At 52.8% G+C, this 27,989-nt stretch overlaps 1 protein-coding gene and 1 long non-coding RNA gene across 6 annotated transcripts; both read right to left on the bottom strand.

Moving 5' to 3' along the window:
• Positions 1 to 702: 702 nt before the first annotated feature.
• Positions 703 to 27,971, bottom strand: CORO2B (coronin 2B). Of its 4 annotated transcripts, XM_032750293.3 has the most exons (14): positions 27,737 to 27,970; positions 21,380 to 21,467; positions 19,009 to 19,062; positions 15,846 to 16,046; positions 7,843 to 7,959; positions 6,829 to 6,978; positions 5,640 to 5,804; positions 5,016 to 5,132; positions 4,363 to 4,467; positions 3,882 to 3,978; positions 2,660 to 2,772; positions 2,117 to 2,207; positions 1,892 to 2,031; positions 703 to 1,272 (listed from the first exon to the last, which is right to left on the bottom strand). In XM_032750293.3, exons 3-14 carry the CDS (start codon positions 19,054 to 19,056, stop codon positions 1,141 to 1,143), a joined length of 1,476 nt encoding a protein of 491 aa, XP_032606184.3. In that variant the 5' UTR covers positions 19,057 to 19,062; positions 21,380 to 21,467; positions 27,737 to 27,970; the 3' UTR covers positions 703 to 1,140. The 4 variants fall into 4 exon arrangements, with proteins under 4 accessions (XP_032606184.3, XP_032606186.3, XP_072789820.1 ...); XM_032750295.3 differs by lacking the exon at positions 19,009 to 19,062; XM_072933719.1 differs by lacking the exon at positions 21,380 to 21,467.
• Positions 14,093 to 15,839, bottom strand: LOC140684760 (uncharacterized). 2 transcript variants are annotated; one of them, XR_012057513.1, is made up of 2 exons: positions 14,300 to 15,839; positions 14,093 to 14,218 (listed from the first exon to the last, which is right to left on the bottom strand). It is a non-coding gene; the product is annotated as an uncharacterized lncRNA (long non-coding RNA). The 2 variants fall into 2 exon arrangements; XR_012057514.1 differs by having other exon boundaries at positions 14,381 to 15,839.
• Positions 27,972 to 27,989: the final 18 nt, after the last annotated feature.

Raw genomic sequence — 27,989 nt, 5'->3', positions numbered from 1 at the left:
ATTCCCACCATGGAGTGATCCCAGATTCCCAGCATGGGAAGAATCCCAGATTCCCACCATGGAATTATCCCAGATTCCCACCATGGGAAAAATCCCAGATTCCCAACATGGAATGATCCCAGATTCCCACCATGGAATGATCCCAGATTCCCACCATGGAATGATCCCAGTTCCCCACCATGGGAAGAATCCCAGATTCCCACCATGGAATGATCCCAGATTCCCACCATGGGAAGGATCCCAGTTCCCCTCCACAGGAATGATCCCAGATTCCCACCATGGGAAGGATCCCAGTTCCCCTCCACAGGAATGATCCCAGATTCCCACCACGGGAAGGATCCCAGTTCCCCACCATGGAATGATCCCAGATTCCCACCATGGAATGATCCCAGATTCCCACCATGGAATGATCCCAGATTCCCACCATGGAATGATCCCAGATTCCCACCACGGGAAGGATCCCAGATTCCCACCATGGGAAGGATCCCAGATTCCCACCACGGGAAGGATCCCAGATTCCCACCATGGAATGATCCCAGATTCCCACCACGGGAAAGGATCCTGGAACAGATCCCAGGCTCCATCTACAGGAAGAATCCCAGGTTCCCACCACGGGAAGAATCCCAAGTTGCCATCATGGGAAGGATCCCATCCTGTTCCCATGGGACGGATCCCAGAATCCCACCGTGGGAATGATCCCAGTTTCCCACCACAGCAAGGATCCTGTCCTGCTCCCATGGGAATGATCCCAGTGTCCCAGCACGGGAAGGATCCCAGATTCCCACACGGAAACCCCCTTTGACGATCAAGCCCTTCCCTCTTCCCGCCCCTTTTTCCAGTTCCGCTCCCGCTGTCACATTTTTGCATAGGAAAAAACATTAATAGCAAGGAAGCTTCGTGCTTTCCCGGGAATCCGCCCGGGCTGGCTCATCCCAATGGACAGGACACGGCTCCGACGTACTGGGAGCCTCCAGGCTTTCCCAGGAATCAGGTTAGAGCGGGATTAGTGCCAGACAAGACGCGCAGGATGTGATTCCAGGCTCTTGGCAGCCGCCGACTCCGGAATTGTGTTCTGGGTGAGTGGATCCAAGGAATTCAGGAGTAGAAACAAAGGAATTTCTTTAGAAAACGTCCCTGGAGTCAATTGTTCTTGGGGCTGTTCCGGAAGTTCTTTAATTCCAGCTGCAGCTGCCGGATCCTAATGTCCTTCTGCGAGAGCTCGTCCTTCAACCGCCGGATCTCGTCCTGCTGCCGGAAGAACATCCGGAGCAGCTGGAAAACAAGGATGGAGATGAAGGGATGGAGCTGGTGGGATCACATCAACTCATCCCAGATTTGCCAGATCCATGCTGGGAATGGGCTGTAAAACTTGGCTGATTCTGGGGACAAGGGACGGATTTGAACTGAAGGATGGGAGACTTTGATGGGATTTTGGGAAGGAATTCCCAGCTGGGAGGGTGGAGAGGGGCTGGGATGGAATTTCCAGAGAAGCTGTGGCTGCACCTGAATCCCTGGAAGTGTCCAAGGCCAGGTTGGAGCAGCCTGGGACAGTGGAATGTGTCCACAACGGGAAAGGGTCATGGGATGGATCCCAGGATCCCACCCTGGGAAAGGTTCAGGGGATGGATCCCAGGATCCCACCCTGGGAAAGGTTCAGGGGATGGATCCCAGGATCCCACCCTGGGAAAGGTTCAGGGGATGGATCCAGGATCCCACCCTGGGAAGAGTGCCAGGTTCTCACCATGGGAAAAGGTCACGGAATAGATCCTGGGATCCCATCCCTGGAGGAATCCCATGCTCCTGCCTCCCTTGGGATGGAGACCGGCACATGGTGCCTTTCCAGGTTCATCCCCCAGATCCCATTCCCATTCCCACTCCAGGGCTGCCCCACCTCGTTCTCCGTGCGGGGCGGGACGTTCTCCAGGAGGTCGATCCCGTTGACCACCACGCTTTTCTTCTCCCTCACCGGCGCCTTGAAGACGATCTTGGAATTCTTCTTGTATCCCTCCTTCAGCGACACCAGGATGGGATCTGCGGGAGAGCCGGCGGATCAGCGGGATGTGGTGGCCTTTTCCCACATCCCGGATATTTTTGGGATACCCCCTGGTGGGTTTACCTCTGTTGACCCCACTGAGCCACTCATCCGGGGTCAGGGCCGGCTCCGTCCCCGGAGTCATGGGATAAATGTCCTCCTGGTACGTCTCCGACTGGGAAAATGGGAAGAGAAGAGCAGTGGGAACTGGGAATCCCCTCCCTGGGAATTGAGGAATAATTCCCTGCCCCACAGATGGAATAAACACCGGGATATTTGGGAAACTCCAGGCACAGGGAGGAGATTTTGGAAGTGCTGGCTGGAGCAGAGAACCTCGAATCGCGTCCTCCACCCAGCCCTGGCCAGCAGCTGGATTTGCTTCCCAGAAAACCCCGATCCAAGAGATATTTCCCAAAACTCAAGTGAGACCAACCCCTTGGAGAAACATTCCCTCAAGACATTCCCGTTCAATTGTGGTTGAAATTCCATGGGATGAGTAAGGATGGAGGGATCCAGGGATGGTGGGGACAGAGCCATGCATGGGATTGGCCAAAGTGGGGCATGTCCACGGCTCCGGAGTCGCTGGAACATTCCGGATCCCGCTCATTCCCACATCCCAGGACTCACCCGCCTCGGGACGATCATGGAGATGGGCTCGATGAGCCCCTTGAGGGTGATGAGTTTGTAGAAACGGAAAACTTCACAGGCGGAGACGTCCAGGCCGTGCTTCGGCATCACCCCTGCGGAGAGCACCGGGATCAGCCACCCCTGAAACTCCAGCATGGAAAATCCCAAACTGGAGAGCACCGGGATCAGCCACCCGTGAAATTCCAGCTTGGAAAATCCCAAACTGGAGAGCACCGGGATCAGCCACCCGTGAAACTCCAGCATGGAAAATCCCAAACTGGAGAGCACTGGGATCAGCCACCCGTGAAATTCCAGCTTGGAAAATCCCAAACTGGAGAGCACTGGGATCAGCCACCCGTGAAACTCCAGCTTGGAAAATCCCAAACTGGAGAGCACCGGGATCAGCCACCCGTGAAACTCCAGCTTGGAAAATCCCAAACTGGAGAGCACTGGGATCAGCCACCCCTGAAACTCCAGCATGGAAAATCCCAAACTGGAGAGCACCGGGATCAGCCACCCGTGAAACTCCAGCTTGGAAAATCCCAAACTGGAGAGCACTGGGATCAGCCACCCCTGAAACTCCAGCATGGAAAATCCCAAGCTGGAGAGCACTGGGATCAGCCATCCATACAATTCCATCATGGAAAATCCCAGACCAAAGAGGCACTGGGATCAGCCATCCATGCAATTCCCACCATGGAAAATCCCAAACCAGAGAGGCACTGGGATCACCCATCCACGCAATTCCCACCATGGAAAATCCCAAACTGGAGAGGCACTGGGATCAGCCACCCGTGAAATTCCCACCATGGAAAATCCCAAACCGGAGAGGCACTGGGATCACCCATCCACGCAATTCCAGCATGGAAAATCCCAAACTGGAGAGGCACTGGGATCAGCCATCCACGCAATTCCCACCATGGAAAATCCCAGACCAAAGAGGCACTGGGATCACCCATCCACGCAATTCCCACCATGGAAAATCCCAAACCAGAGAGGCACTGGGATCACCCATCCATGCAATTCCAGCATGGAAAATCCCAGTCCCAAAGCCAATCCAAACCCAACCCAAACCCATTCCAATCTAAACCCAATCCAAACCCATTCCAAACCAAATCCAAACCCAACCCATCCCCTTTTCCTTGTGCCATTCAATCCAGCACCTTCCCCATCCACCTTTTCCACGCTCCGGGAAGCGGAGCAGCAGCACCCCCAGCCTTACCCAGTCCCTTCTGCGGAGCCGGCGAGCGGAATTCCATGAGATAACTCAGGTAGGGCTTTTCCGAGCTGATCTCGTAGTATCGGATGTTGCCGTCGCCCTGGAGCGGCAGGGAAGAGGGATGGGAATGGATTTGGAAATGAAAAGGTGGGAAAAAAACAGGATTAGGAGCATTTAGAAGGCAGGAACAGATGGGATATTGGGAAGGAATTGTTCCCTGAGAGAGTGGGGCGGGGCTGGGATGGAATTCCCAGAGAAACTGTGTCTGCCTCTAGATCCCCGGAATATCCTGGGTTGGATGGGGCTTGGAACAGCCTGGGATGATGGAATGTGCCCCATGGCAGGGACATCAATGGAACTGGATGAGTTTGAAGCTCCCTTTCCACACAAACCATTCCAGGATCCAAATTCCAGCCCCAATCCCTCGGGCAATGCTGGGGGATTTTCTGGGAATGCCACATCCGGATGCTCCGTGCATCCTTACCTTCCCAGCCAGGTACAGCATGTGGGTGTCAGCGTCGTAGAATGGGAAGAGGAGCCCCGAGAGCCCATCGATCTCCTCCTCGATCAGGGGCATGGATAAATCTTCCTGGAAAACAGGAAAATCCCGGTGTTAGCCACATCCCAGTGGCGGTGCTGAGCAGGATCCCAGTGGGATTGGAGCAGGAATTCCATCAGGGATCTCGGCAGGGATGGAGAGGGATCCTGGTGGGATTGGAGCAGGAATTCCAGCAGGGCTGGAGCAGGAATTCCAGCAGGGCTGGAGCAGGAATTCCAGCAGGAATGGAGCAGGATCCTGGCAGGGCTGGAGCAGGAATTCCAGCAGGAACAGAGCAGGATCCTGGCAGGGTTGGAGCAGGAATTCCAGCAGGGATGGAGCAGGAATTCCAGCAGGAATGGAGCAGGATCCTGGCAGGGTTGGAGCAGGAATTCCAGCAGGAACGGAGCAGGATCCTGGCAGGCCTGTAGCAGGAATTCCAACAGGAACAGAGCAGGATCCTGGCAGGGTTTGAGCAGGAATTCCAGCAGGAATGGAGCAGGATCCTGGCAGGGCTGGAGCAGGAATTCCAGCAGGAACGGAGCAGGATCCTGGCAGGGCTGGAGCAGGAATTCCGGCAGGGGGATCCTGGCACCCACCTGGTCCCACAGGGCGATCTGCCGGGTGTTCCAGCGGGACACTCCCGTGGTCAGGAGCCGTTTGGTGCTTCCCAGGAAAACCACGCGGTTAACGCGGTGGTTCTTGCAGCTGGCCTCCTGCAAGACAGGAATGAGCTCTGGAATTCCCCTTGGATCCAGCTCTCATCCCAGGAAAGCCCTTTCCTTGCTCCCCTCATCTCATACCCGGGAAGTTCCAGCTCTGTCCTTTGCCACCTGCCCCTGGGCAAGCCGACATTCCCATTTTCCTGAGGATCAGGGAGAACCCACCATCCTCCTCCAAACCTCCTGCACCTTCCCCTTCATTCCCACCATTTTCCACAAATCCTTAATTAACAACGGACTCAAAGCCCCCAACTCTGGAACTTCCACTGCACCTTCCCTTTTATTCCCACCATTTTCCACAAATCCCTAACGAACAACGGAATCAAACTCCTCTGCTTGGGATGAGGCCAAGCCCTTCCCACCATCTCCACCACCAGGCCGGCAACCGGATTCCACCACACGGAAAACATCCTGTCGGCAGCACCTCCAGCACTTGGTGGATGTTTCCCAACATTCCACGGGATTCTTCCCTAAAACCTCATTCCGAGGGCCTCATCCCACCTGGAGGACCCTCCCGGAGCGCGGCTCCAGCACGCGCAGCTTCTTGTCCTTGCAGGTGGTGGCCAGGAGGCTGCCGTCGGTGTTGAAGGACATGCAGAGGATCACGTCCGTGTGGCAGTCGATCATCTTCACCGGCTCGCCGATGTCCAGGTTCCAGATCAGCACCTGCGGGAAGAGCCTCTGGAGCAACCTGGCGTGGTGGGAGGTCCTCCTGCTCCGTGGAAGCTGCCCCTGGCCCATGGAATGTCTCCCTGGCTGGTGGAAGCTGTTCTTGGTCTATGGAAGCTGTTCCTGGTCTACACGAGCCGTTCCTGATTTTTTGGATGCTGTTCCAGATCTATGGAAGTTGTTCCTGGTCCATGGGAGCTGTTCCTGGTGTATGGAACGTCTCCCTGATCTATGGAATGTCTCCCGATCCATGGAATGTCTCCCTGGTCTATGGAAGCTCCCCTTTATCTGTGGGAGCTGTTCCTGGTCTATGGAAGCTCTCCCTGATCTATGGAAGCTGTTCCTGGTCCATGGAAGCTGTTGCTGATCCATGGAATGTCTCCTTGATCTACAGAATGTCTCCCTGATCCATGGAATGTCTCCCTGGCCTATGGAAGCTGTTCCTGGCCTCTGGAATGTCTCCCTGGCCTCTGGAAGCTCTCCCTGATCTGTGGAAGCTGTTCCTGATCTCTGGAAGTTGTTCCTGGTTTTTGGAAGCTGTCCCTGCACAATGGAATGTCTCTCTGGTCATGGCAGCTGTCCCTGATCCATGGACAATCTCCCTGGCCCATGGAATGTCTCCCTGATCCATGGAATATCTCCCTGGCCCATGGAATGTCTCCCTGATCCATGGAATGTCTCCCTGACCCATGGAATGTCTCCCTGATCCATGGAATGTCTCCCTGATCCATGGAATTTCTCCCTGATCCATGGACAGTCTCCCTGGTCCATGGACAGTCTCCCTGATCCAAGGACAGGCTCCCTGGTCCATGGAATGTCTCCCTGATCCATGGAATGTCTCCCTGTCCTATGGAAGCTCCCCTTGGCCTACAGAAAACACGGAATTGAGACGAGGTTTAAGCTCCTTCCAACCCAAACCGTTCCAGCGTTCCGCGATCCCACTCCGACCACCCACGGGTGACTCCCGGAGGTGCCAAAATCCGGGAAAGCCCTTTGGAATGGCTCTCCCGGGAAGCCTGACCTTGTAGTCGTAGCCGGCGCTGAAGAGGATGTTGTTGGTGGTCGGGTGCCACTCCACCAGCCCGACCCGGCGGCTGTGTCCGTACAGCTCCAGCACCGCTTCCGTCATGTTCCGCTTCAACCCGCCCTCCGGAATCTCCCAGATCCGCACCTGGAATGGCGTTTGGAGCATCCCAACGCCCACCCTTGAATTCCTGCCTTGTCCAGGAATTCCAGGATGAGCCCTGCAGCTGATTGTCCCTCAAGGATAAACAAGGGATCTTTGGGATCCCTTGGGAAAAGCCCAGCCAGGGTAGATCCACGCCTGGAATGGGGTTTGGAGCATCCCAACTCCTGGCCTTGAAAGCTCCTTCCCAAAAAAAAGAAAAACGCTTTTGGGAATTCAGGATCAGCCCAGCTACTGATTGTCTCAAGGATAAATAAGGAATCCTTGGGATCCCCTGGGAAAAATCCAGCCAGGCGTTATCCAGGCAGGAATCCTCATCCTGAATTCCCAGATTCCCAGCCCTTCCTTGTCCCGAGACCCCCAAACCTGACCCCACAAACTCCACATTTTGGGATCCTTTGGGATAAAAACTCCCAGGTTTTCCAGGTTAGTTGCTCTAAAAACCACCAGGAATTTTCCCAGGATTTAGCTCCTCTTTTCCATTGTCTCCATGGAAATTTCCAACCTGAACCTTCCCTGGGACCTCCCCCAGCTGCCCCCTCCTGTCAGGGACTTGTGGAGAGCCTGGAATTCCCTCTGGATCACATTTTTCTCCAGGCTGAGCATTCCCAGCTCCCTCAGCTGCTCCTCATGGGAATTACCCTCTGGATCCTCTGGATTTGTGTCCGGAAAAAAAAGAACGGGAGGGAATTCTGGTCCAGGAGCCAGGCTGGGCACAATTTGGGATTGGCTTTGATCTCATGTCCCTCAGCATTCCCAAAAAAATGCCATGGAAATATTGAACTAGGGAATCAATGGGATGGGGAGGATGGATGGATCTGGGAATTGCATCCCGGAATTCCGTCTCACCGAGGTGTCCTCGGAGCAGGAGGCGATGATGTTCTCAATGAAGGGGTTCCACTTGATGTCCAGCACGTTTCCCTGGTGACCACAAACTTTGGGATAGTTTGGCTCGATCCGGCCAGTCTGGAGCGGAAAAGCAAGGAAAACATCGGGAAAACCATCAAATTTTGGGAGAAATGGATGTTTCCAGGGATGGGAAATTGTTGGAGAAGGGAGGTTCCAGCTCAGCCTGGGATGGGCCAGGCCAGGGATTTCTCCAGACTCCATGGAGCAGGGGAAGGACAGCGGGAGTTCAGTGGGAATTCACGGAATCATGGAATACTGGGGTTGGAAAAGCTCTCCAAGGTTGTGGAGTCCAACCATTCCCAGCACTGATCCTTGTCCCCAAGGGCTGCATCCACAGGGATTTTCAATCCCTCTGGGAATGGGGACAGGGCTGGAAAACCCTTTCCATGAGGGAATTTTCCCAATATCCAGACCTCTCCTTTCACGATCCAAATCCTTGGGCGAAAGGACTGGAAGAGATTCCAGAGGCTCCAGAGCCGTTGGATCCCACATGAATCCCAGAACAGTTCGGGTGGGAAGATCTTCCAGGAGATCCATTCCCAATCCCTGCCATGGCTCAGGATCCCTTTCCCTATCCCAAGTTGCTCCAAGCTCATCCAACCCAGCCTGGAGTTGAAGCATTTGGAATTTCCCTCCCAGATTTTGGATTTCCCTCCCAGACTTTGGAATCACCTTTTTCCAAGGTTCTCCTCCCATGGAACAAACCCCAAATTCTGGGATCACACGACTCCTGCTAATCCTCAATCCGTGACCCCACAGGATGGGAATCTTTCCATGAGGAATTTCCAAAGCTTTTACGGAGCCCCCTGGGAAGATTCCCACCGGGATGGGAATCTTTTCCATTCCCAAGGAAGCTCCGTGTCCGGATGCCAGCCCGGTGTCCTTCCCTGCTCCGTGCTGGCTCCGTGCCGGAGCGGCGCTCGGAGCGTGCGGAATAACTGGGTCAGCTCGGCACAGCCGCTGAATATTTCATGGATTTTCCTTCCCGACTTTTCCCGTGCCGAGCTCCCGGCTCCCTTTTATTGGGAACAAAGGAATGTGCTGGGAATTCTGCCCTCAGCAGCTCCGGGAAGTCGGATCAGGGCCAAGAACGGCTCCAGGCTCCAGGGCGGTCGCTCCCAAGGTTTCTTGGGATTCATTTCCTCCCTCAAGCTGCAGGGAGGAATTTGGGAGGGAAAATTCCCAAAGATGAGACAGAGAAGGAAAAGGAAACATGGGAATGTCAGTGATTCCTTAGTTCTGTCTCCCAGTGAATTCCTGGGATGCAATTCCCGGTTTTGTCTTTGTGATATGAAATATTCCAGCCCCCATCGCTTATCCAAAGGCTTGGCTTATCCCACTTTTCCCAGATTTCTGATCCATATTGCCAGGATTTTAAGGAGACAACACCGAGTTTGGTTATTTGGGATCATTTCTTCCCAAGAAATCCTGAATTTTGATTCAAATTGATTGTGCACGGTGGGAGAAGGACAAGGAACGTGCCATTCCCATGGCACCTGGAAAAGGCAAAGTAAAAATAAAGGCAATAACAGGGGAAAAAACCCAAAAAAATCCAGGATTCTGGCTGCCTTTATCCCGTTTTTCAGCAGGACCTTGCTGACAGCCAGAGTTAATCCAAGGTGAATCCTAATCCCTGGATCCCTGATCCCCGGCTGAGGGAAGCTCGGTGACCCAGATTCCGACCCTGCAGGGACAGCCTGGAGCTCTCCCGGCTCTGGCAGCTCCGAGGTTTTCCACGGAAAAGGCTGGAAGGAGGAAATCTTCCGGCAGCTCCCGCCCCTCCCTTTGCTGAAGCACTTGGAAAAGGGAAAACCCTTTGGGTTATGTTGGGAAAAGGGAAAATTATTTGGAAAAATTCTGAATGTTGGGGATTGGGGGGTGGAGAGGGAATTTTTTCCTGGGAATTGCTGGAATAGCAGCAGGCAGAGGGATGGAAACCCTCTGGATTCCAGAATCAGGGAATGGGATTGTGGAATTTCCCAAGGATCTGTGTAAAGAATCCCGGGAATTCCAGTGGACTCAGAGCAATCCCTGGGATGGGAGGGATGGAATTTCCCTCCGTGATGGAAATCCAGGATGAATTTTCCATCGGATCCATCAGCACCAAATCCAAGGGATGGGAAAGATCCTCAATTCCCAACCTTGGAGCAGCACAGCTGTGCCCCGGCCATGGCTGAATTCCACTTTTCCCAGAAATCCATCCAGCAGGAAATATTGGATAAATTATTTCAATATCAGAAATTTCCCAAACCTGCTTTTCCCTTGGAAAACGCAAACCAGGAGCACTTCCGAACCCTCCCATTCCCTGGAAAGCTCCACAAACGTGGAAAAATCCCTTCATTCCACTCCATCCTTCAATCCCACATGGAAAACCTCAGGGATGGATGCAGCATCCATCTGGCAGCACCTCCGGATCCCATTCCCGGAGGAAAAAACCCATTCCTGGAGGGAAAATCCCAAGGGAACATGGAAGGAAACTTGGGGAGGTTTGGGAATTCCACGCCCTGTCCTATCCCAAATCCAGCCCTATCTTATCCCAAATCCAGCCCTATCCTATCCCAAATCCAGCCTTTTCCCCATCCCAAATCCAGCCCTGTCCTATCCCAAATCCAGCCTTTTCCCCATCCCAAATCCAGCCTTTTCCTCATCCCAAATTCAGCCTTTTCCCCATCCCAAATTCAGCCTTTTCCCCATCCCAAATCCACCCCTATCCTATCCCAAATCCAGCCTTTTCCCCATCCCAAATCCACCCCTATCCTATCCCAAATCCAGCCCTATCCTATCCCAAATCCAGCCTTTCCCACAATCCCAGCAGTGACGGGAGCAGGAGTTTGGATTTCAGCTTCCTCCGGATAAACAGAGGCTGCCCCTTCCCGCTGCCACTCCCGTCGGGAGAGAACCTCGGCTGCCTCTGGAAAATGACTCCTCACTCCCGGCGGGAACAAAAATCCCTCTGTTTCCATGGAAGTGATTCCCTGTGAAGGGATCTGTGGTGATCCCAACAAAATCCTTATCCCAAATCCCTCTCCAGCTTTCCCAGATCTCCTTCAGGCCCTGCAAGGGGCTCTGAGGATTTTCTGGATCCTTCCCTTCTCCCGGGGAACATTCCCAGCCTGGCTCCAGGGATGAGCTCCGGAAGGATGGGATGTGATGGCACCGAGCTGCTTCCCGATGGAATTGCAACATCCAAGGATTTTGTTCCCTGACTCAAAAGAAAGGAATATTTTCCAAGGGGTCTCCAGGACCAAATCCTCTAGGCCAGGTTGGAGAGAGCTTGGAGCATCCTGGGATAATGGGAATTGTCCCTGTCCTATCCCAAATCCAGCCCCTCTCCTATCCCAAATCCAGCCCTGTGCTGTCCATGGAATGGGATGAGCCTTAAGGTCCTTTCCAACCCAAACCATTCCAGGATTCCGGGATTCTCCCATTCCTATGGAGCCAATCCCGCTCCTCCCGATCCTTCGCCCACTCCCTTGGGATATTTTTATCCTGGTGCCGGGGACAGGCTCATTCCCAATCCCAAGGCTCCGGAATCTGGGAGGAAGGAGGAGCAAAACTCCCTCTTCCCAACCCACACATCCCTTGGATCACTCCATGAAAAGCCCGGGATGTGGATTTGGGATGAGCAGATGGCCCAGCCCAGATTCCAGGAGCTCTGCTGAGGGCAAAATCCAGGGAAAAGATCCAAAAATACAGCAGCAAATCCACGGAGCAGCTCCGCGGTATCCGGGTTACCTTCATTAGCTTCTAATTATGGATCACAATTAATTAGGGAGCTGCTGATTTCCAAGGAAAATGAGTTTCTCCTTAATGAGCTAATCAGGCTCCGGATAAAAAAAAAAAAAATCGGGAATTTATTAACTCCTCCAGCATCCAGGGCCACTCCATGTGGGACTGACCAGCTGGATATCCCAGGATTTCAGAGGATCCCTTTTTTAGGGATCCCTGCTTTTATCCCACCGGGATTTTGCCAGGAAAAAAGTGGGATTTGCTGGGAATGTGGGGTTGTTCCTCAGGATTTGGGATCGAGGGGGTGTGGATGGTGATTCCAGCTGGGATCCATGAGGAAGGAGCCGGGATGAGGCCGGAGCTGGAGCGCTCCGGGTGCTCAGACAAAGCTCCCGGTTTTTTTTCTGGGAATATTAATGAGGCTCAAGCTGTGCTCTGCAATTAAATCCTGATTAGAATTCCTTCCATCTGGAGCTGCCTCCGGAATGAACAAGGAATTCAGGAGAGGCGGGAATGTTGCACAGGGAAAGGGGCAAAGGAATGATGGGATGGGGGAGAAAAACAGGGAGAGCTCCCCCTTCTCCCAGCTTCCCTTCCCGGCTGGAATCTGGGATCTGGGAATTTGGCAATGAAGCTCCTCCATGGCAAAATTCCTCCTGGGAATGAGGCTGGGAGCGTCCCAAAGCTGCAGGTTTCTGGGGATGGGATGTGGATTCCCGCTCAGAATGCAGGAATATCCCAGGGGAGTGTCCGAATTTTGGGAGCAATCCAAGAATCCCAGGATTCAGCAATGGGTTGGGTGGAAAGGGATTTTATCCCATTCCAATATCCCAGGTTGCTCCAACTTGGCCTTGAACATTCTCAGGATAGGGAAGCAAAAACTTCCCTGGGAATTGTGCCAGGGCCTCCCTCCTTGGAAAAATTCCTTTGATATCATTTTAACGGATTCTCTTCCCGTCAAAACACTCCCCTTTCCCCATCCAAGGTAAATTCCAGGCTCAAGGTCACCGCCGCTTTTCCCAGGAGCCGTGGATCCCATGGGAACAGCCGTTGGATTGATGGGAATTTCAGCTTCAGATGGGCAGATCCCAGGGGAATTCCTGGGAAAAGCAGGGGGAATCCTGGATGGAGAAGGAAAAGGGAGGAGGAGGAAGATCCCAGAGGGATAAATCCTGCTTTTCCCATGGAAAGGAGCTCTGGATGAGTGATTTTCCCCAACCAACCCCTGGACATGGAATTTTCCCCAAAAATCCAACCTTAAATCTCTGTTGTGCCTCCAGCCATTCCCTGGAAAACCCAAGGAAAGGGAAGGAGCAGTGGGATGAGATTGGAAGGAGCAGATTCCTTGGAATCCCAGGATCCGAATGGCACCTGGCACTGGGATGGGACAGGCTGGAGACATTCCCAGTGTCCAAAATGCCGGAAAATCTCCTGGAGAGATTCCAAAAATGCTTTGGCGGGATGTTTGAATTCTTCCTTAAAAATCCCCAAATCACCAATTCCACACCAGGAAAAGCAGCAGGAATTTGGACGCTTTGGGAATCCCATTGGGAATCTCACCTGCTCCAGCAGGATGACGAGGAAACCCCAGGAAAAGGAGATTTGGATGATATTTTGGGAATTCCCATCTGGAATCTCACCTGCTCCAGCGGGATGATGAAGAAACCCCAGGAAAATGAGATTTTGATGATATTTTGGGAATTCCCGTTGGGAATCTCACCTGCTTGAGCAGGATGATGAAGAAAGCCCAGGAAAAGGAGATTTGGATGATTTTTTGGGAATTCCCATCTGGAATCTCACCTGCTCCAGCAAGGAAAAGCAGTAGGAATTGGGACACTTTGGGAATCCCATCCAGGAACAGATTTGGCCACTTTGGGATGGCTCCATGTGGGAATTCCCATTGGGAATCTCACCTGCTTGAGCAGGATGATGAAGAAACCCCAGGAAAAGGAGATTTTGATGATTTTTTGGGAATTCCCATTGGGAATCTCACCTGCTCGAGCAGGATGATGAAGAAACCCCAGGAAAAAGGAGATTTGGATGATTTTTGGGGAATTCCCATCTGGAATCTCACCTGCTTGAGCAGGATTATGAAGAAACCCCAGAAAAAGGATATTTTGATGATTTTTTGGGAATTCCCATTGGGAATCTCACCTGCTTGAGCAGGATGACGAAGAAACCCCAGGAAAAGGAGATTTTGATGATTTTTTGGGAATTCCCATTGGGAATCTCACCTGCTTGAGCAGGATGATGAAGAAACCCCAGGAAAAGGAGATTTGGATGATTTTTTGGGAATTCCCATTGGGAATCTCACCTGCTTGAGCAGGATGATGAAGAAACCCCAGGAAAAGGAGATTTGGATGATTTTTTGGGAATTCCCATTGGGAATCTCACCTGCTCCAGCGGGATGATGAAGAAACCCCAGAAAAAGGAGATTTTGATGATTTTTTGGGAATTCCCATTTGGAATCTCACCTGTTCCAGCAAGGAAAAGCAGTAGGAATTGGGACACTTTGGGAATCCCATCCAGGAAAAGATTTGGACACTTTGGGATGGCTCCATGTGGGAATTCCCATCGGGAATCTCACCTGCTCCAGCGGGATGATGAAGAAACCCCAGGAAAAAGGAGATTTTGATGATTTTTTGGGAATTCCCATCTGGAATCTCACCTGCTCCAGCGGGATGATGAAGAAACCCCAGGAAAATGAGATTTGGATGATTTTTTTGGGAATTCCTGTTGGGAATCTCACCTGCTCCAGCGGGATGATGAAGAAACCCCAGAAAAAGGAGATTTGGATGATTTTTTGGGAATTCCCATCTGGAATCTCACCTGCTCCAGCGGGATGATGAAGAAACCCCAGGAAAAAGGAGATTTGGATGATTTTTTGGGAATTCCCATCTGGAATCTCACCTGCTTGAGCAGGATGATGAAGAAACCCCAGAAAAAGGAGATTTGGATGATTTTTTTGGAAATTCCCATCTGGAATCTCAGCTGCTCCAGCAAGGAAAAGCAGTAGGAATTGGGACACTTTGGGAATCCCATCCAGGAAAAGATTTGGACACTTTGGGATGGCTCCATGTGGGAATTCCCATCGGGAATCTCACCTGCTCCAGCGGGATGATGAAGAAACCCCAGGAAAAGGAGATTTGGATGATATTTTGGGAATTCCCATCTGGAATCTCACCTGCTTGAGCAGGATGATGAAGAAACCCCAGAAAAAGGAGATTTGGATTATTTGTTTGGGAATTCCCATCTGGAATCTCAGCTGCTCCAGCAAGGAAAAGCAGTAGGAATTGGGACACTTTGGGAATCCCATCCAGGAAAAGATTTGGACGCTTTGGGATGGCTCCATGTGGGAATTCCCGTTGGGAATCTCACCTGCTCCAGCAGGATGATGAAGAAACCCCAGGAAAATGAGATTTGGATGATTTTTTGGGAATTCCCGTTGGGAATCTCACCTGCTCCAGCGGGATGATGAAGAAACCCCAGAAAAAGGAGATTTGGATGATTTTTTGGGAATTCCTGTTGGGAATCTCACCTGCTTGAGCAGGATGATGAAGAAACCCCAGGAAAAAGGAGATTTGGATGATTTTTTGGGAATTCCCATCTGGAATTTCACCTGCTTGAGCAGGATGATGAAGAAACCCCAGAAAAAAGAGATTTTGATGATTTTTTTGGGAATTCCCATCTGGAATCTCACCTGCTCCAGCAAGGAAAAGCAGTAGGAATTGGGACACTTTGGGAATCCCATCCAGGAAAAGATTTGGACACTTTGGGATGGCTCCATGTGGGAATTCCGATCTGGAATCTCACCTGCTCCAGCGGGATGATGAAGAAACCCCAGGAAAAGGAGATTTGGATGATTTTTGGGGAATTCCCATCTGGAATCTCACCTGCTTGAGCAGGATGATGAAGAAACCCCAGAAAAATGATATTTTGATGATATTTTGGGAATTCCTGTTGGGAATCTCACCTGCTCCAGCGGGATGATGAAGAAACCCCAGGAAAAAGGAGATTTGGATGATTTTTTGGGAATTCCCATCTGGAATCTCACCTGCTTGAGCAGGATGATGAAGAAACCCCAGAAAAAGGAGATTTGGATGATTTTTTGGGAATTCCCATTGGGAATCTCAGCTGCTCCAGCGTGATGATGAAGAAACCCCAGAAAAAGGAGATTTTGATGATTTTTTGGGAATTCCCGTTGGGAATCTCACCTGCTCCAGCGGGATGACGAGGAAGGAGCCGCCGCCGGCGCTCTCGGTGACGATGGCGAGGAAGCGCACGTTGACGGCGCAGAAATGGTTGTCGTGGACGTTCTTGGTGATGGGAATTCCGTCGAAGCAGTGCTCCCGGCTCGCCGCCTTCCCGTAAACATTCCGGAACTTGGAGCTGCGGTACTGCGGCCGCCATGACATCTGCGGGGAAAAACAGGGATCGGCATTCCCGGGAAAAATTCCCGTGTTTTTAGTGTGGACATGGAAGCGTTCGGATGGACCCATTCCAACATGAGCATTCCCGAAAAATCGAAAGCATCCCCTGGAGCAAGGAATAGTTCCTAACAGGCTCAAAAAGAAAGCTCAGCATTCCCAAAACAACCATTCCCAAAAAAACATTCCTGGTTGCTCTCCTGTTTTTACCATGGACACGGAAGCATCAGGGTGGGCCCATTCCAACACGACATTCCCAAAGAATTGAAAACATTCTCCCAGTGCTGGAATAGCTCCCAAAAGGTATTAAAAGAAGGCTCAGCATTCCCAAAAAAAAAAAATTCCCAAAAAAAATTACTGGTTGCTTTCCTGTTGTTACCTGGTGGGACACGGAAGCATCGGGATGGGTCCATTCCAACACAAACATTCCCAAAAAACCTACGGCACTGCCCCGGTGCTGGAAGGGCTCCCAAAGGCTGGGAAAGCTGCAGAATTCCAGCTGCTCCACTTTGGAGCGGGAATGCTCATCCAGGACACGCCTGGGTCACACGACAAAGGAATTCCGGCTTGGAATGTGATGGCTTGGAAATGGATGGTGGGAGAGCGGGAATTGGGGTGGGAGGGGGACGGAGGGAGTGTTGGGAATATTCCGTGTTTTCCACAGGTTTTCCTGCATGGAGCAGCCCAGGACCCAGCAGGGATCCCAAGGATCCACAAGCTGATCCTGGAAACTCCGGATGGATCTGAAGGATCCATCAGCTGATCCTGGTGGAAAAGAACTCAGGAGTAAATCCCCAGCTCTGCCCTCATTCCCTGGGAACAGCAATGCCTGGAAAACAGGGGAAAAATTATCCTGGGACTGAAATTCCATCAGCTCTGCCCTCATTCCCTGGGAATAACAATGCCTGGAAAACAGGGAAAAGAACCCCCCAGCAGCTCTGCCCTCATTCCCTGGGAATAACAGCACCTGGAAAACAGGGAAAAGAACCCAGGAGCAATCCCCCAGCCGCGCTTGGACATTTTCCCGCGTTCCTGGCAGCTCCGGCCTTTCCCGGAGCGGCAGCGGGAGCAGCTCTTGTCTCCGTGTGTTTGGCTTTTCAAAGGATCCTTTCATCCCTCGGGAGTCTTGGAAACAGCGGGAGCGGGGGAAAAATCGGGAAAGGAGCTCTGGCCACAACAACAGGCAGAGCCCCGGCCCTAATCCCGAAAAAACCTGGATATCCTAAAAATAGCTCCCGGTAATCCGCCCCGAGCATCCCAGCTCACGGAGAAATTCGTTCCTGCCTTCACCTGGAATTTTTGGGAGGAAAAATTCCTCCCTTCCAGCCTTTTTTTTTTCCTTGGAATTGTGCCCATCCAGCAGCTTTTGTGTTGTCACCATGGCACTTCCCATGTCCCGAGGATTTTTAATGGGAATAAAGGGATCTTCCCTCATTCTTTCAATGAATTTGGTTGAGTAGCAGGGAAAAAAAGAGGGATTTGTTTGGAAAAATCATTGGGAAAAGGAAATCCAGCTCCAAGATTTTCAGGAAGGGGATTTAGGAGATGGAGCTTTCCCCAAATCCCGTTATTCCTGGTTTTCCTGCCTCCCTCCTGGCAGAGAGGTTGCGACAACAATTCCCTGTCTGGGATTTTCTGGATAAAATCAAGGCTGAGTTTTGTAGGAATTTGGGGATTTTGTAGAAATCCCAAATCCAAGCAGATCCCAGTCCCAGGCGTGGGGTTGTTTTCCCTCTCTCGATCTGGGGCATCCCTGGAAGTTTTTTTTCCATGGGAAAGGTCAGGAATGCTGGAGTTTGACATTTCCAGCATCAATGGCTCATTAAGGCTGGGCACAAACAGGAGCCACTTTTCCAGAGGAAAATCAAGGATCTGGAATCTCCGGGAAGGAGCTGGAGCTGCCCAGTCCCACCCCACGGACATCCTGTAATACTCTTGTCTGGAAAACAGGGGAAAAAAAGTTAAAATTTGGTATTTTTAGGAAAAAATCCCCTCTGGACTCACTGCTGTGCCACATTCCTGGGGGGATTCCCAGGATAGAGCTGTGATCCCAGATTTCCAGTGGATTCCACATGGAATCTGCACCTGGGAGCGTCAGGACCGAGGGATTTGGGAGCCTCAGGGATTAAATCCCAAGGGATTTGGTCAGTCTGGGAATGGATTTGGGGTGATCCCAGATCCTGCCCAGCTGGAGCCAGGGGATATTTTGGGATTGATATCCTGGAATTTTTTGGGATTGAAATCCAGGCTGGAAAACCTCAAAATGCTCCGGGAGAGCCTTTCCAAAGCCACATCCCCATCCCAATCCAGGAATTTTTCCCATTGGGAGGGGAAAAATCAGGAGCAGGAGCTGGCTGGAATTCCCAAATTCCAGCCAAGCCATGGGGCTGGAATTCCCAATTCAGCCAAGCCATGGGGCTGGAATTCTCAATCCAACCTCACCATGGATTTGGAATTCCCAAATTCCAGCCAAGCCATGGGGCTGGAATTCTCAATCCAACTTCACCATGGGTTTGGAATTCCCGATCCAGCCTCGCCATGGGTTTGGAATTCCCAATCCAACCTCACCATGGATTTGGAATTCCCAATCCAACCTCACCATGGGTTTGGAATTCCCAATCCAACCTTACCATGGATTTGGAATTCCCAATCAAACCTCACCATGGGTTTGGAATTCCCGATCCAGCCTCGCCATGGGTTTGGAATTCCCAATCCAACCTCACCATGGATTTGGAATTCCCAATCCAGCCTCGCCACGGGATCGAGGCTCCAACCCAAGAGGGAAACCCCAAAGAAATGCGGGATGTGGGGTGGGAATGCCGAGAATTCCCTTCGTTCCGAGGGATCTCTGGAGCGGAGCCGGTCCCTGGGGGGCTTGGGGCTGGCTTGGGATGAGTTTTCCATGGATTCTGTCGCAGCCGGGTGGGAATTCCTGGCTCGGGACACTCACCAGGCCGCGCTTGCTCCCCAGCACCTCAGACTTGTGCAGGTCCCTCATGGAGCTCTGTGCAGAGAGGGAAAGGAAAAAATTCCATTCATTTCCCAGGAATTCCAGGAAAAGCACCCCAACCCTTCCTGCTGCTCCGGAGGGCCGGGATCCGACCCCCAGCAGGGAATTTCTGGTGGTTCCGATCCCGTTTCCTCCTCCTGCTTTTGGAGAATTCCACATGGCTGCCAAAGGCCTTCTGGAGGATGAAGGAATTCCATAAAAATCATGGATTTATAGCTCGAAAAGTGGGATGATGGGATTTGGGAAGGAATGCTTCCCTAGGAAATGGGGAAGGGCTGGGCTGGAATTCCCAGAGAAGCCGTGGCTGACCCGGGATCCTTGGAATGTTCAAGGTGAGGTTGGATGGGGCTGGGAGCAGCCTGGGATAGCGACAGAATCCATGGAAAGTGGGAGGTGGGACAATTCCGGCTGGGAATCTCCCAGCTGAGGTTTTTCCAGCCTGGGATTTCCCTAGAGTTCGACTTTTCAAGGATTTCCACTTCCTAGAAATCCTGGGAATGGCCCCTCCTCTTCCCAAGTGCTGGGAAAAAGCTCCAAGTGAGGCCGGCCGGAGCTGAGCTATTCCCAGGAATCCTCATCCCTCCTGGATCCTGGAGCTGCTTCCCAAGTTTCCATGGATCTCATGGAACTCTCGGAAAGGTGCAAAACCCATCCCTGGCACCCTCAGGGAGCCAAGTTTGGATTATTTTCCATCTGGGAAAACTTCTGGAGGAGGAAAACCAAACTTTCCCAGGCCCCACGTGCCGAGAACAATCCCAAAATTCCTCCTCCGGCAAAAATTCCGGAAGCAAGCCCAGCTGTCCTCCCACTCTGTTTTCCAAGTGCTTCCCACCTCAGGAAGCTCTGGATGGAGAACAAAACATTCCCAGCCCCCGGAGCAGCCCTGGGGCTCCACCTCTGATAATTTTCCCTCCTCCAGCTCCTTGGAATTCCATTTCCTTGAGGGGAAAAAAATATTCCAGGCTTTTTCCTGGCGTTTTGGGAAGTCGGAGATGGGGAAAAGATGCTTTTCCCGTTGGAATGAGCGTGAGCCAGGGATTCTTCCATGAGAATTATTTCATATCCCAGCACAAATCCTTGGATCCAACAGGATTTTCCAGCTGGGATCCAGCAGTTTGGAGCTATCCCAAAAAAAAAAGCTTCCAGTGGGATGATCCAGTCAATCCAACCTTTTCCAATATCAGCTTTTTAATGGGAAAAAGGGGGAAAAGCCACTTTAAAGTGGGAATTACAAGGATGGAATTGTCAGAGAAAAGGGATCCCACGGGAAAAAATTCCTTAGGGAGATGCTGGGTGGGAGAGGATCAAAAAAATTGTGGGAAAAAATCCACCGGGAGCAGAAACATTGGGATAGCCTGGAAAAAATCCCTTTCCAAGCCCCAGCTTTGCACAGGACAGGGAAAATTATTTATCCTGGGAGATTTCATTTTCCTGGGATTTTTCCAAAGCAGGGAACAGCACTCCGGGAAGCAGCTCCGACAGCTCTCCCTTTCCATGTAAAGAATTCCAAATATTCCCAGGATTGAGCACCCTGGGGTGTTCCAAACCCAAAATCCCGAAAGGAATTTTTGGGGAGTTCCTCCCAGACTTTTCCAGCAGAAATCAAGGAACGTCCAAGAGGAAAGGAAAGGAGCAGGATCCAGTCAGTATTCCAGGCTGCACATTCCCGTTTCCCGGGAAGCGCCGGAGGAGGCTGAAGGTCACGGGATGGCACCGACTGCCCTTCCCAAGGCTCGGGAATCCTGGACAAGCCTTTCCTTGTGCTCCGGCTCCCGGCATGAGCGGAACCCTCCGGAGAAAGGCAAGGGAGCCTTGTTTTCCTTTTTTCCTTGTTCTCCTTGTTTTCCTCGTTATTCCGGGAGCAGCGGCCGCGATGTCCCTGCCCTGCCCTGGGTGTGCCTCAAATCCCGCTTTTTCCCAGGTTTTCCATGTTTTTTTTCGGGAATCGGGGTTCCCTGCTCTTCACCCAAGATTCCTTTTTCCAGAGGTTGGGATGATCCCTCTGGGTGAGCCTGCATGGAATTCTGATCCCTGGCCAATTTTTCCATCCATTTTGGATCGTTTCCTTAATTAATTTCCTCCTTCCTCATTCCCCCAAAGACTGAACATTCCACGGATTTGATCCGCAGAGATTTTTTGGGATAACGGGTCAAGTTCTGGGAGGAAATCCATGGATGCTGCTGCAATCCTATGGATAAAAAAACCATGGAACCGCATTCCCAGCTTCCAGTGGAGAATGGGATGGGATGGGGGATTCCCACCGAATCCCAGGAATGTTCCCATTCCTCTCCAGGTCCCTTGGGATCCTCACCTGCCCCGCTCGGCTCCGGGCTGCTCGGGCGCCTCCGGATCGCCCGGGATGGACGCGGAGCTCAGGGAGTCAGGGCTGCTCCGGGAGCCTGGAAAAGAAGGAAACCCTTTGGATCCCAACTTCCAGCCGGGATCGATCCTGAACCGCGGCGGCGCCAAAACTGGGGAACAGGGATAACGATCCGGAGGATTTTGGGATTAATTCCAGCCCCAGGTTGGAATCCACAGGGATCCGGAGCCGGCATTGCCAATGGGTCAGGTTTGCCAAGCAGCATCCCTGGAAATCATGGAATCCTGGAATTCTGGAATGGACCTTAAACCCCATCCTGTTCCATGGGCAGGGATATTTCCCCCATCCCAGACAGCTCCAAGCCACATCCAAACTTTCCTTGGATGTTCCCGGAATGCGGCTCAGCCTTTCAGGTCATTCCCGTTCCCAAATCCAAGCGATCCCTGCTCCTGGCACCGCCCTATCCCAAACATCCCAGGATGCACAACAGGGAATTTTGCTGGAGCGTGGCTCTTCCCAAGCTTTTGGCACAGGAGGATATTTCCATCATTTTTCCATAATTTTTCCATCATTATTTTGCATAATTTGTTGGGATTTTCACAGCAGGAGTTGCTGGGAGAAACCACCACTTCCAGAGGGAAAAATTCCTGGTCAGAATTCCATCAGGATGGGGCTGAGCTCCGTGGAATTGCATTTCCTTGAGGGGAAAAAATATTCTGGGATTTTTCCATACTTGAAGGGGTTTTAGGGAAGTCAGAGAAGGGGAAAAGTCACTTTTCCCATTGGAATGAGCGTGACCGAGCCGGGGGCTCATCCATGAGAGTTCTGGATCCATAGGGAGGGCGGACACAGCTCCCAGCCTGATCCTGAATTTCCTTGGATTCTAGATGAAGTTGGAAAAGCTTTGGATACAGGGATGCGGCTGTTGCCATTCCCACATTTCCCATCAAACCGGATCTCCCACAACCAGACCCCAATGTGGGCTCAGGTCCCAATTCATTTATCCCAATTTATCCCGATTTATCCCAATTTTTCTGCTCCCCAACAACACCTTGACCGCTCCAGCCTTTCCCTGGCACGGCCTTTCTGCTCCCAGAGCTTTTCCCAGCCCCATTCCAGCCGGAGATCCGTGGCTGGAGCCTTTGCCAACGGCTTTGCCACGGACAAAGGAGCGCGGGATTTCTGGGAGCGGCCTCGGCACGGCGCCGGGAGCGCCGGAATCCCGGGATTTGGGGGGCACCGGAGCAGCTGCCTCCCTCCATCCAGAGATGGTTTTTTCCCCCCCAGCTGCCAGATTTAGGGAATGACTCGGGAGATAGGAATCCGGGATGAATGGAACTATTCATGGTTTGATAAAATTCCCTGGAAAAGAGCGGGAAGGGGGTTGGGAATGAGCCTGCTCGGCCGGGTGTGAGTTACGGATCCCGGCGATCCCGCCAGGCCCCATTAACAACCCCAATTAACTCCTTTGAATCCCAATTAATTGCACGGAATCCCAATTAAAACTCATTAAAAAGCCAAGGGCTGGAGTTGCCTTGGATGAGGGGAATTTGTCTTGGAACAGGGATTTTCCTTTTCCAGATTCCAACGGCTCCTTTATCCCTGTTCCCAACCCCCAGTGATCCCAAAGATTGGTGACCCCAGCTGGGCTTTTCCAGGTTTTATGGAGAATTTGGGAATGAAGGAAAAGTGGGAAAGAAGAAAGGAAAGGAAAGGAAAGGAAAGGAAAGGAAAGGAAAGGAAAGGAAAGGAAAGGAAAGGAAAGGAAAGGAAAGGAAAGGAAAGGAAAGGAAAGGAAAGGAAAGGAAAGGAAAGGAAAGGAAAGGAAAGGAAAGGAAAGGAAAGGAAAGGAAAGGAAAGGAAAGGAAAGGAAAGGAAAGGAAAGGAAAGGAAAGGAAAGGAAAGGAAAGGAAAGGAAAGGAAAGGAAAGGAAAGGAAAGGAAAGGAAAGGAAAGGAAAGGAAAGGAAAGGAAAGGAAAGGAAAGGAAAGGAAAGGAAAGGAAAGGAAAGGAAAGGAAAGGAAAGGAAAGGAAAGGAAAGGAAAGGAAAGGAAAGGAAAGGAAAGGAAAGGAAAGGAAAGGAAAGGAAAGGAAAGGAAAGGAAAGGAAAGGAAAGGAAAGGAAAGGAAAGGAAAGGAAAGGAAAGGAAAGGAAAGGAAAGGAAAGGAAAGGAAAGGAAAGGAAAGGAAAGGAAAGGAAAGGAAAGGAAAAAGGAAAGGAAAGGAAAGGAAAGGAAGGAAAGGAAAGGAAAGGAAAGGATTTTAAGGAATAACGAGGCAGGAAATGTCCCATTTCCCACATTCCATGGATTCTCTGTCACTATCCCAGGATGCTCCAAGCCCTGGCCTTGGACACTTTCAGGGATCCAGGGGCAGCCACAGCTGCTCTGGGAATTCCATCCCAGCCAGGAATTCCCAATTCCCAACATCCCATCCATCCCTGCCCTCTGGCAGTGGGATCCATTCCCTGTGTCCTGTCCCTCCATCCCTTATCCCAAATCCCCCTCCAGCTCTCCTGGAGCCCTTTGGAATATCTGGAATTCTCAAGGACAGGCCGCTCCACCAAATCCATTTTTAGCAGCTCCCAGAGAAGCCTCCATCGCGTATTCCCGGGAAACCAATCCGTGTTCTCCCAATCCCAGTTCCCGCTAACACAGCCCATCGAGCTCCCACGGATTGATCCGGTATCAGCTTTTCCATGGATCAGCATTTGCTCCAGCCACATCTGCCCTTCCAAGGCGGCAGAGGACACCGAGAATTCCCATGGGAATATCCCGACATTCCAACCTCCCAGCCATGGAGAACTTCCGTAGGGCATCTTCTATTTGATTCCGACAGGGAATAGTTGGAATTTCCTCTCTGGAATCGGGGTTTGGCTCCATTTCCTTTGGATGTTCCCACTCCTTTGGATCCCGGCTCCATGATTTTGCCATGGGCTCATCCCAGACCATCCTCCTTTCAGCGGTGTTTTTTGGGAAAAATTCCAATCATTTCAAATCCCTCTTCCCAAAATGACCACGCCCCCAGATCCCAGTAATTTGTTCACTCGGGATTTGGGAGCAGCCTCTGGAATGGGTGGGATTTGGGAGCTCCTGATCCAAGGTTAAATTCTCCAGCCCCTCCCTGACTGCAGAATTCCCACCCGGATATTCCCGCTTGGATATTCCCAGCTGGACATTCCCGAGGATTCCCATTTTCATGGCAAAGGAATCTCTTTCCCGCCGTTTCCGTTCCCATCCTAGCTCACATCCCTTCTCCCTCAAATCCTGCTTCCCTCAGCTTCCTGGGAAAGTTATCCAAGCTGAGGGATGACAATTCCCAAAATTTGGGATGCTTTTCCCTTTCCAAGGCACGGAGACCAAACCAGACTCCACAGCATGGAAGAATTATCCCAGATTCCTACAAATCTTCTGGAAGCTGGGGAAAAAAGCTGGAGTGGCCATTCCATGGTATCCATGCCACGATTCCAGGGGATTTGGGCAGCTCCCGGAGCGGGGCGTGGGCTCTCCCAGCATTCCCATGGATCCAGCTCCATCCTATTTTTAATTCCCTGCTCCCAAACTCCCCCCGGAGCTGCAGCTCCGGCTGCTCCTTCCCGTGGGAAGGGAGGGGGTGGTCGGGACAGGGATGGATCCAGGAAATATTCCAGCCCTTTCCAAGCCTTTTCCCAGACCTCCAAATCCCAGGAAAAGCTCTTGGTGTCTCCGCCTGCCTTTCAGGCCCTGCTCCCAATTTTCAGCTGGATTTTCCTCCCAGGACAAATCGCTTGGGAATATTTCCAAACTTTGGAAAAGCCTATCCAAGGTTTCCAGCTCCGCTGGGAAGCAGCCCCGGCGTGGGAGGAAGTGCTGCAGGAGAATCCCAAATTCCTGTCCCGGATAAGGCCGGCAGCTGGGGCAGGATGCGGATCCAAGAATTCCCTGGGGCTCCCCCTTTTCCTGCCTTTCTGTGGGAACAATTCCCATCCCCAAATCCCACCGTTCCCTGCAGCTTGGGATCAGCGGAGCTTTTCCCGGATCCACGCTGACTCCGGAGAGCCAAATCCATCCTGGAAAAGCCTCTCACAGCTCCTTGTCCCACTTCCCTTTTCCCTCTCCACATCCAGGGAACGTCCAGGGACTGACATTCCCCAGATCTGTGTCCCAGTTTTGCCTGGAAAAGCCCTGGAATCGATGCTGGGCCAGGTCAGGAAGCTGCTCCTGGAATTTCTTAGGATTTCATCGATCCACGTTGCAGGAGATAAAATTCATAGGGAAAGCTTGGATCGAACAGAGGGAATTTTGGGACAGAAGATGGAAAACTTTCCCGTTTTCTCATCCATTCCCTGAAAATCAACAGAAAATTCCCCATCCTGCTGCAGGTGCTTTTCCTGGTTTTTTTTTTCTGGGATAAATCCACTCCTATTCAGAAAAAAACCTGCTGGGAATTAGCGCTCGGAATTCCCAGCCTGGCTTCCAACTGCACCCATGGATATCTGGGAATTTGGGGTTCTTTGATCCCAGTTGTGGATTTATATCCCAAATTCTGGCCTGCTCATCAATCCCTCTCCAGGGAACACGCTTTTCCAGGGATTCTGGCACAGATTGGGAATGGCACCTGGGAATTCCCAACCCCAAAGGCAGCGCTGGTGACATCCCACAAGTTTTTTTCCTAATTAAAAAAAAAAAAAAAAAAAAAAATGGGAAAGAGGGATTCTGCCTGTTCTCACTGGGGTTATTGGGACATTCCCAAATCCCAGTCCAGGATTTGGAGAGGGATCAGCTCCAGTCCCGCTGCCTCCCATTCCCAGTGCACCATTCCCAGTATTCCAGCCTTTCCCGGTCTGTGTCACAGCCCAGGGCTTTTATGGGATCAGCAATCCCATTCCCAGAGCCCACTGAGGTCATTCCAGACCCTTCCCACTCCGTGACCTTTCCCAAGGCTGATTCCCTGGAATGTCTGGTGACCTCCCAAAGTCATGGCTGTGCCACACCCTCGGGCTGGGACAGGCTTGGAGCTCCCTGATCCCAAATCCCAGGGATCCCCCAGTTTGGGATTGGCTCGGGCTTGGATCACCCTGATCCCAAATCCCAGGGATCCCCCAGTTTGGGATTGGCTCGGGCTTGGAGCTCCCTGATCCCAAATCCCAGGGCTCCTCTGCAATTGGCCCCTTTGCTCCCTGATCCCAAATCCAGCCGGATCCAGGGGTTTGGGATCGCTCCAGAGGGCACAACCTCGGCCATGGGATGGGAGAGCGGGATCAGCTCCCGGGAAGCAAAACCTCCCCCCAGGAATCGGGAGCTGCTCCAGGAGGGATTTGGGGCCCCCCGGCCCCTCCCCCCGAGCTCCCGGAGCCATTCCCGAGGTTTTCCACGCCCTTCCAGCCACCTGTAGAGGTCCGGGAGCAGCGGCCGAGGCACGGAGGGACGGAGGGGTCCCGGTCCCGGGGGATGCGCGACCCCCGGGAGGGCTGAACCGCGGGCCCGGGGTGCGAAATTTTGGGGGGATGCGAAATTTTGGGGGGATGCGAAATTTTGGGGGGATGCCCGGTCCGGTGGATGCGCGGTTTGGGGGGGATGCTCGGTTTAGGGGATGCTCTGTTTGGGGGATGCTTGGTTTGGGGGGATGCGCGGTTTAGGGGACACTCGGTTTGGGGGGGATGCGAAATTTTGGGGGGATGCTCGGTCCGGTGGATGCTCGGTTTAGGGGATGCTCGGTTTAGGGGGGATGCTCGGTTTGGGGGATGCTCAGTTTAGGGGATGCTCGGTCCGGTGGATGCTCGGTTTGGGGAGGGGGATGCTCGTTTTAGGGGATGCTCGGTTTGGGGGGGATGCTCGGTTTAGGGGGGGATGCCCGGTTTGGGGGCGATGCTCGGTCCGGTGGATGCTCGGTTTGGGTGGAGGGATGCTCGGTTTAGGGGGGATGCCCGGTCCGGTGTATGCTCGGTTTAGGCGATGCTCGGTTTAGGGGATGCCCGGTTTAGGGGATGCTCGGCCCGGTGGATGCCCGGTTTAGGGGATACCCGGTCCGGTGGATGCCCGGTTTGGGGTGGATGCTCGGCCCGGTGTATGCTCGGTTTGGGGGGGATGCCCGGCCCGGTGGATGCCCGGTTTGGGGGCGATGCCCGCTCCGGTGGATGCTCGGTGCGGGGGCGACGCCCGCTTTGCGCTCCCATCCCCGCTGGGAGCGGCTCCGGGGCTCGTCCCGCCCCCGGTGGGTGCTCGCCCCGCTCCGCCGCCCCCTCCAAGGGTTAAAACTGCAGCGGAGCTGCGGGGCCGGAGCGGCGGCGGCCGCGGGAGGGGCTCGGCCGCGGCGGGAGCGGCGGCGTTGGCCGGGCCCGGCACCTTGCGGGCACCGGGGCGGCTCCTTACCTCGGGCCGGGCATGCGGGGCGAGGAACGCCGGAGGAACCGGAGCAGAAGGAGCCGGAGGAGCCGGGGGAGAAGCGAGGAGGAGGAGGAGGAGGAGGAGGAGGAGGAGGAGGAGGAGGAGGAAGAGGAGGAGGAGGAGGAGGCGGTCGGGGTGTGCCCGCAGCCGAGCGCTGCCCGCAGCTCGGCCGGTGCTCGGCGCGGCGGGGCCGTGATGTCAGCCCCGCACCGCCCCCGGGGGGAGCGGCCGGCCCGGC

Source organism: Taeniopygia guttata, chromosome 10 (genome assembly GCF_048771995.1).
Source record: "Taeniopygia guttata chromosome 10, bTaeGut7.mat, whole genome shotgun sequence".
NCBI classification, from domain to species: Eukaryota; Metazoa; Chordata; class Aves; order Passeriformes; family Estrildidae; genus Taeniopygia; species Taeniopygia guttata.
Note: the sequence above shows the minus strand (reverse complement) of the source record. Positions and strands in the feature narration are given on the sequence as shown.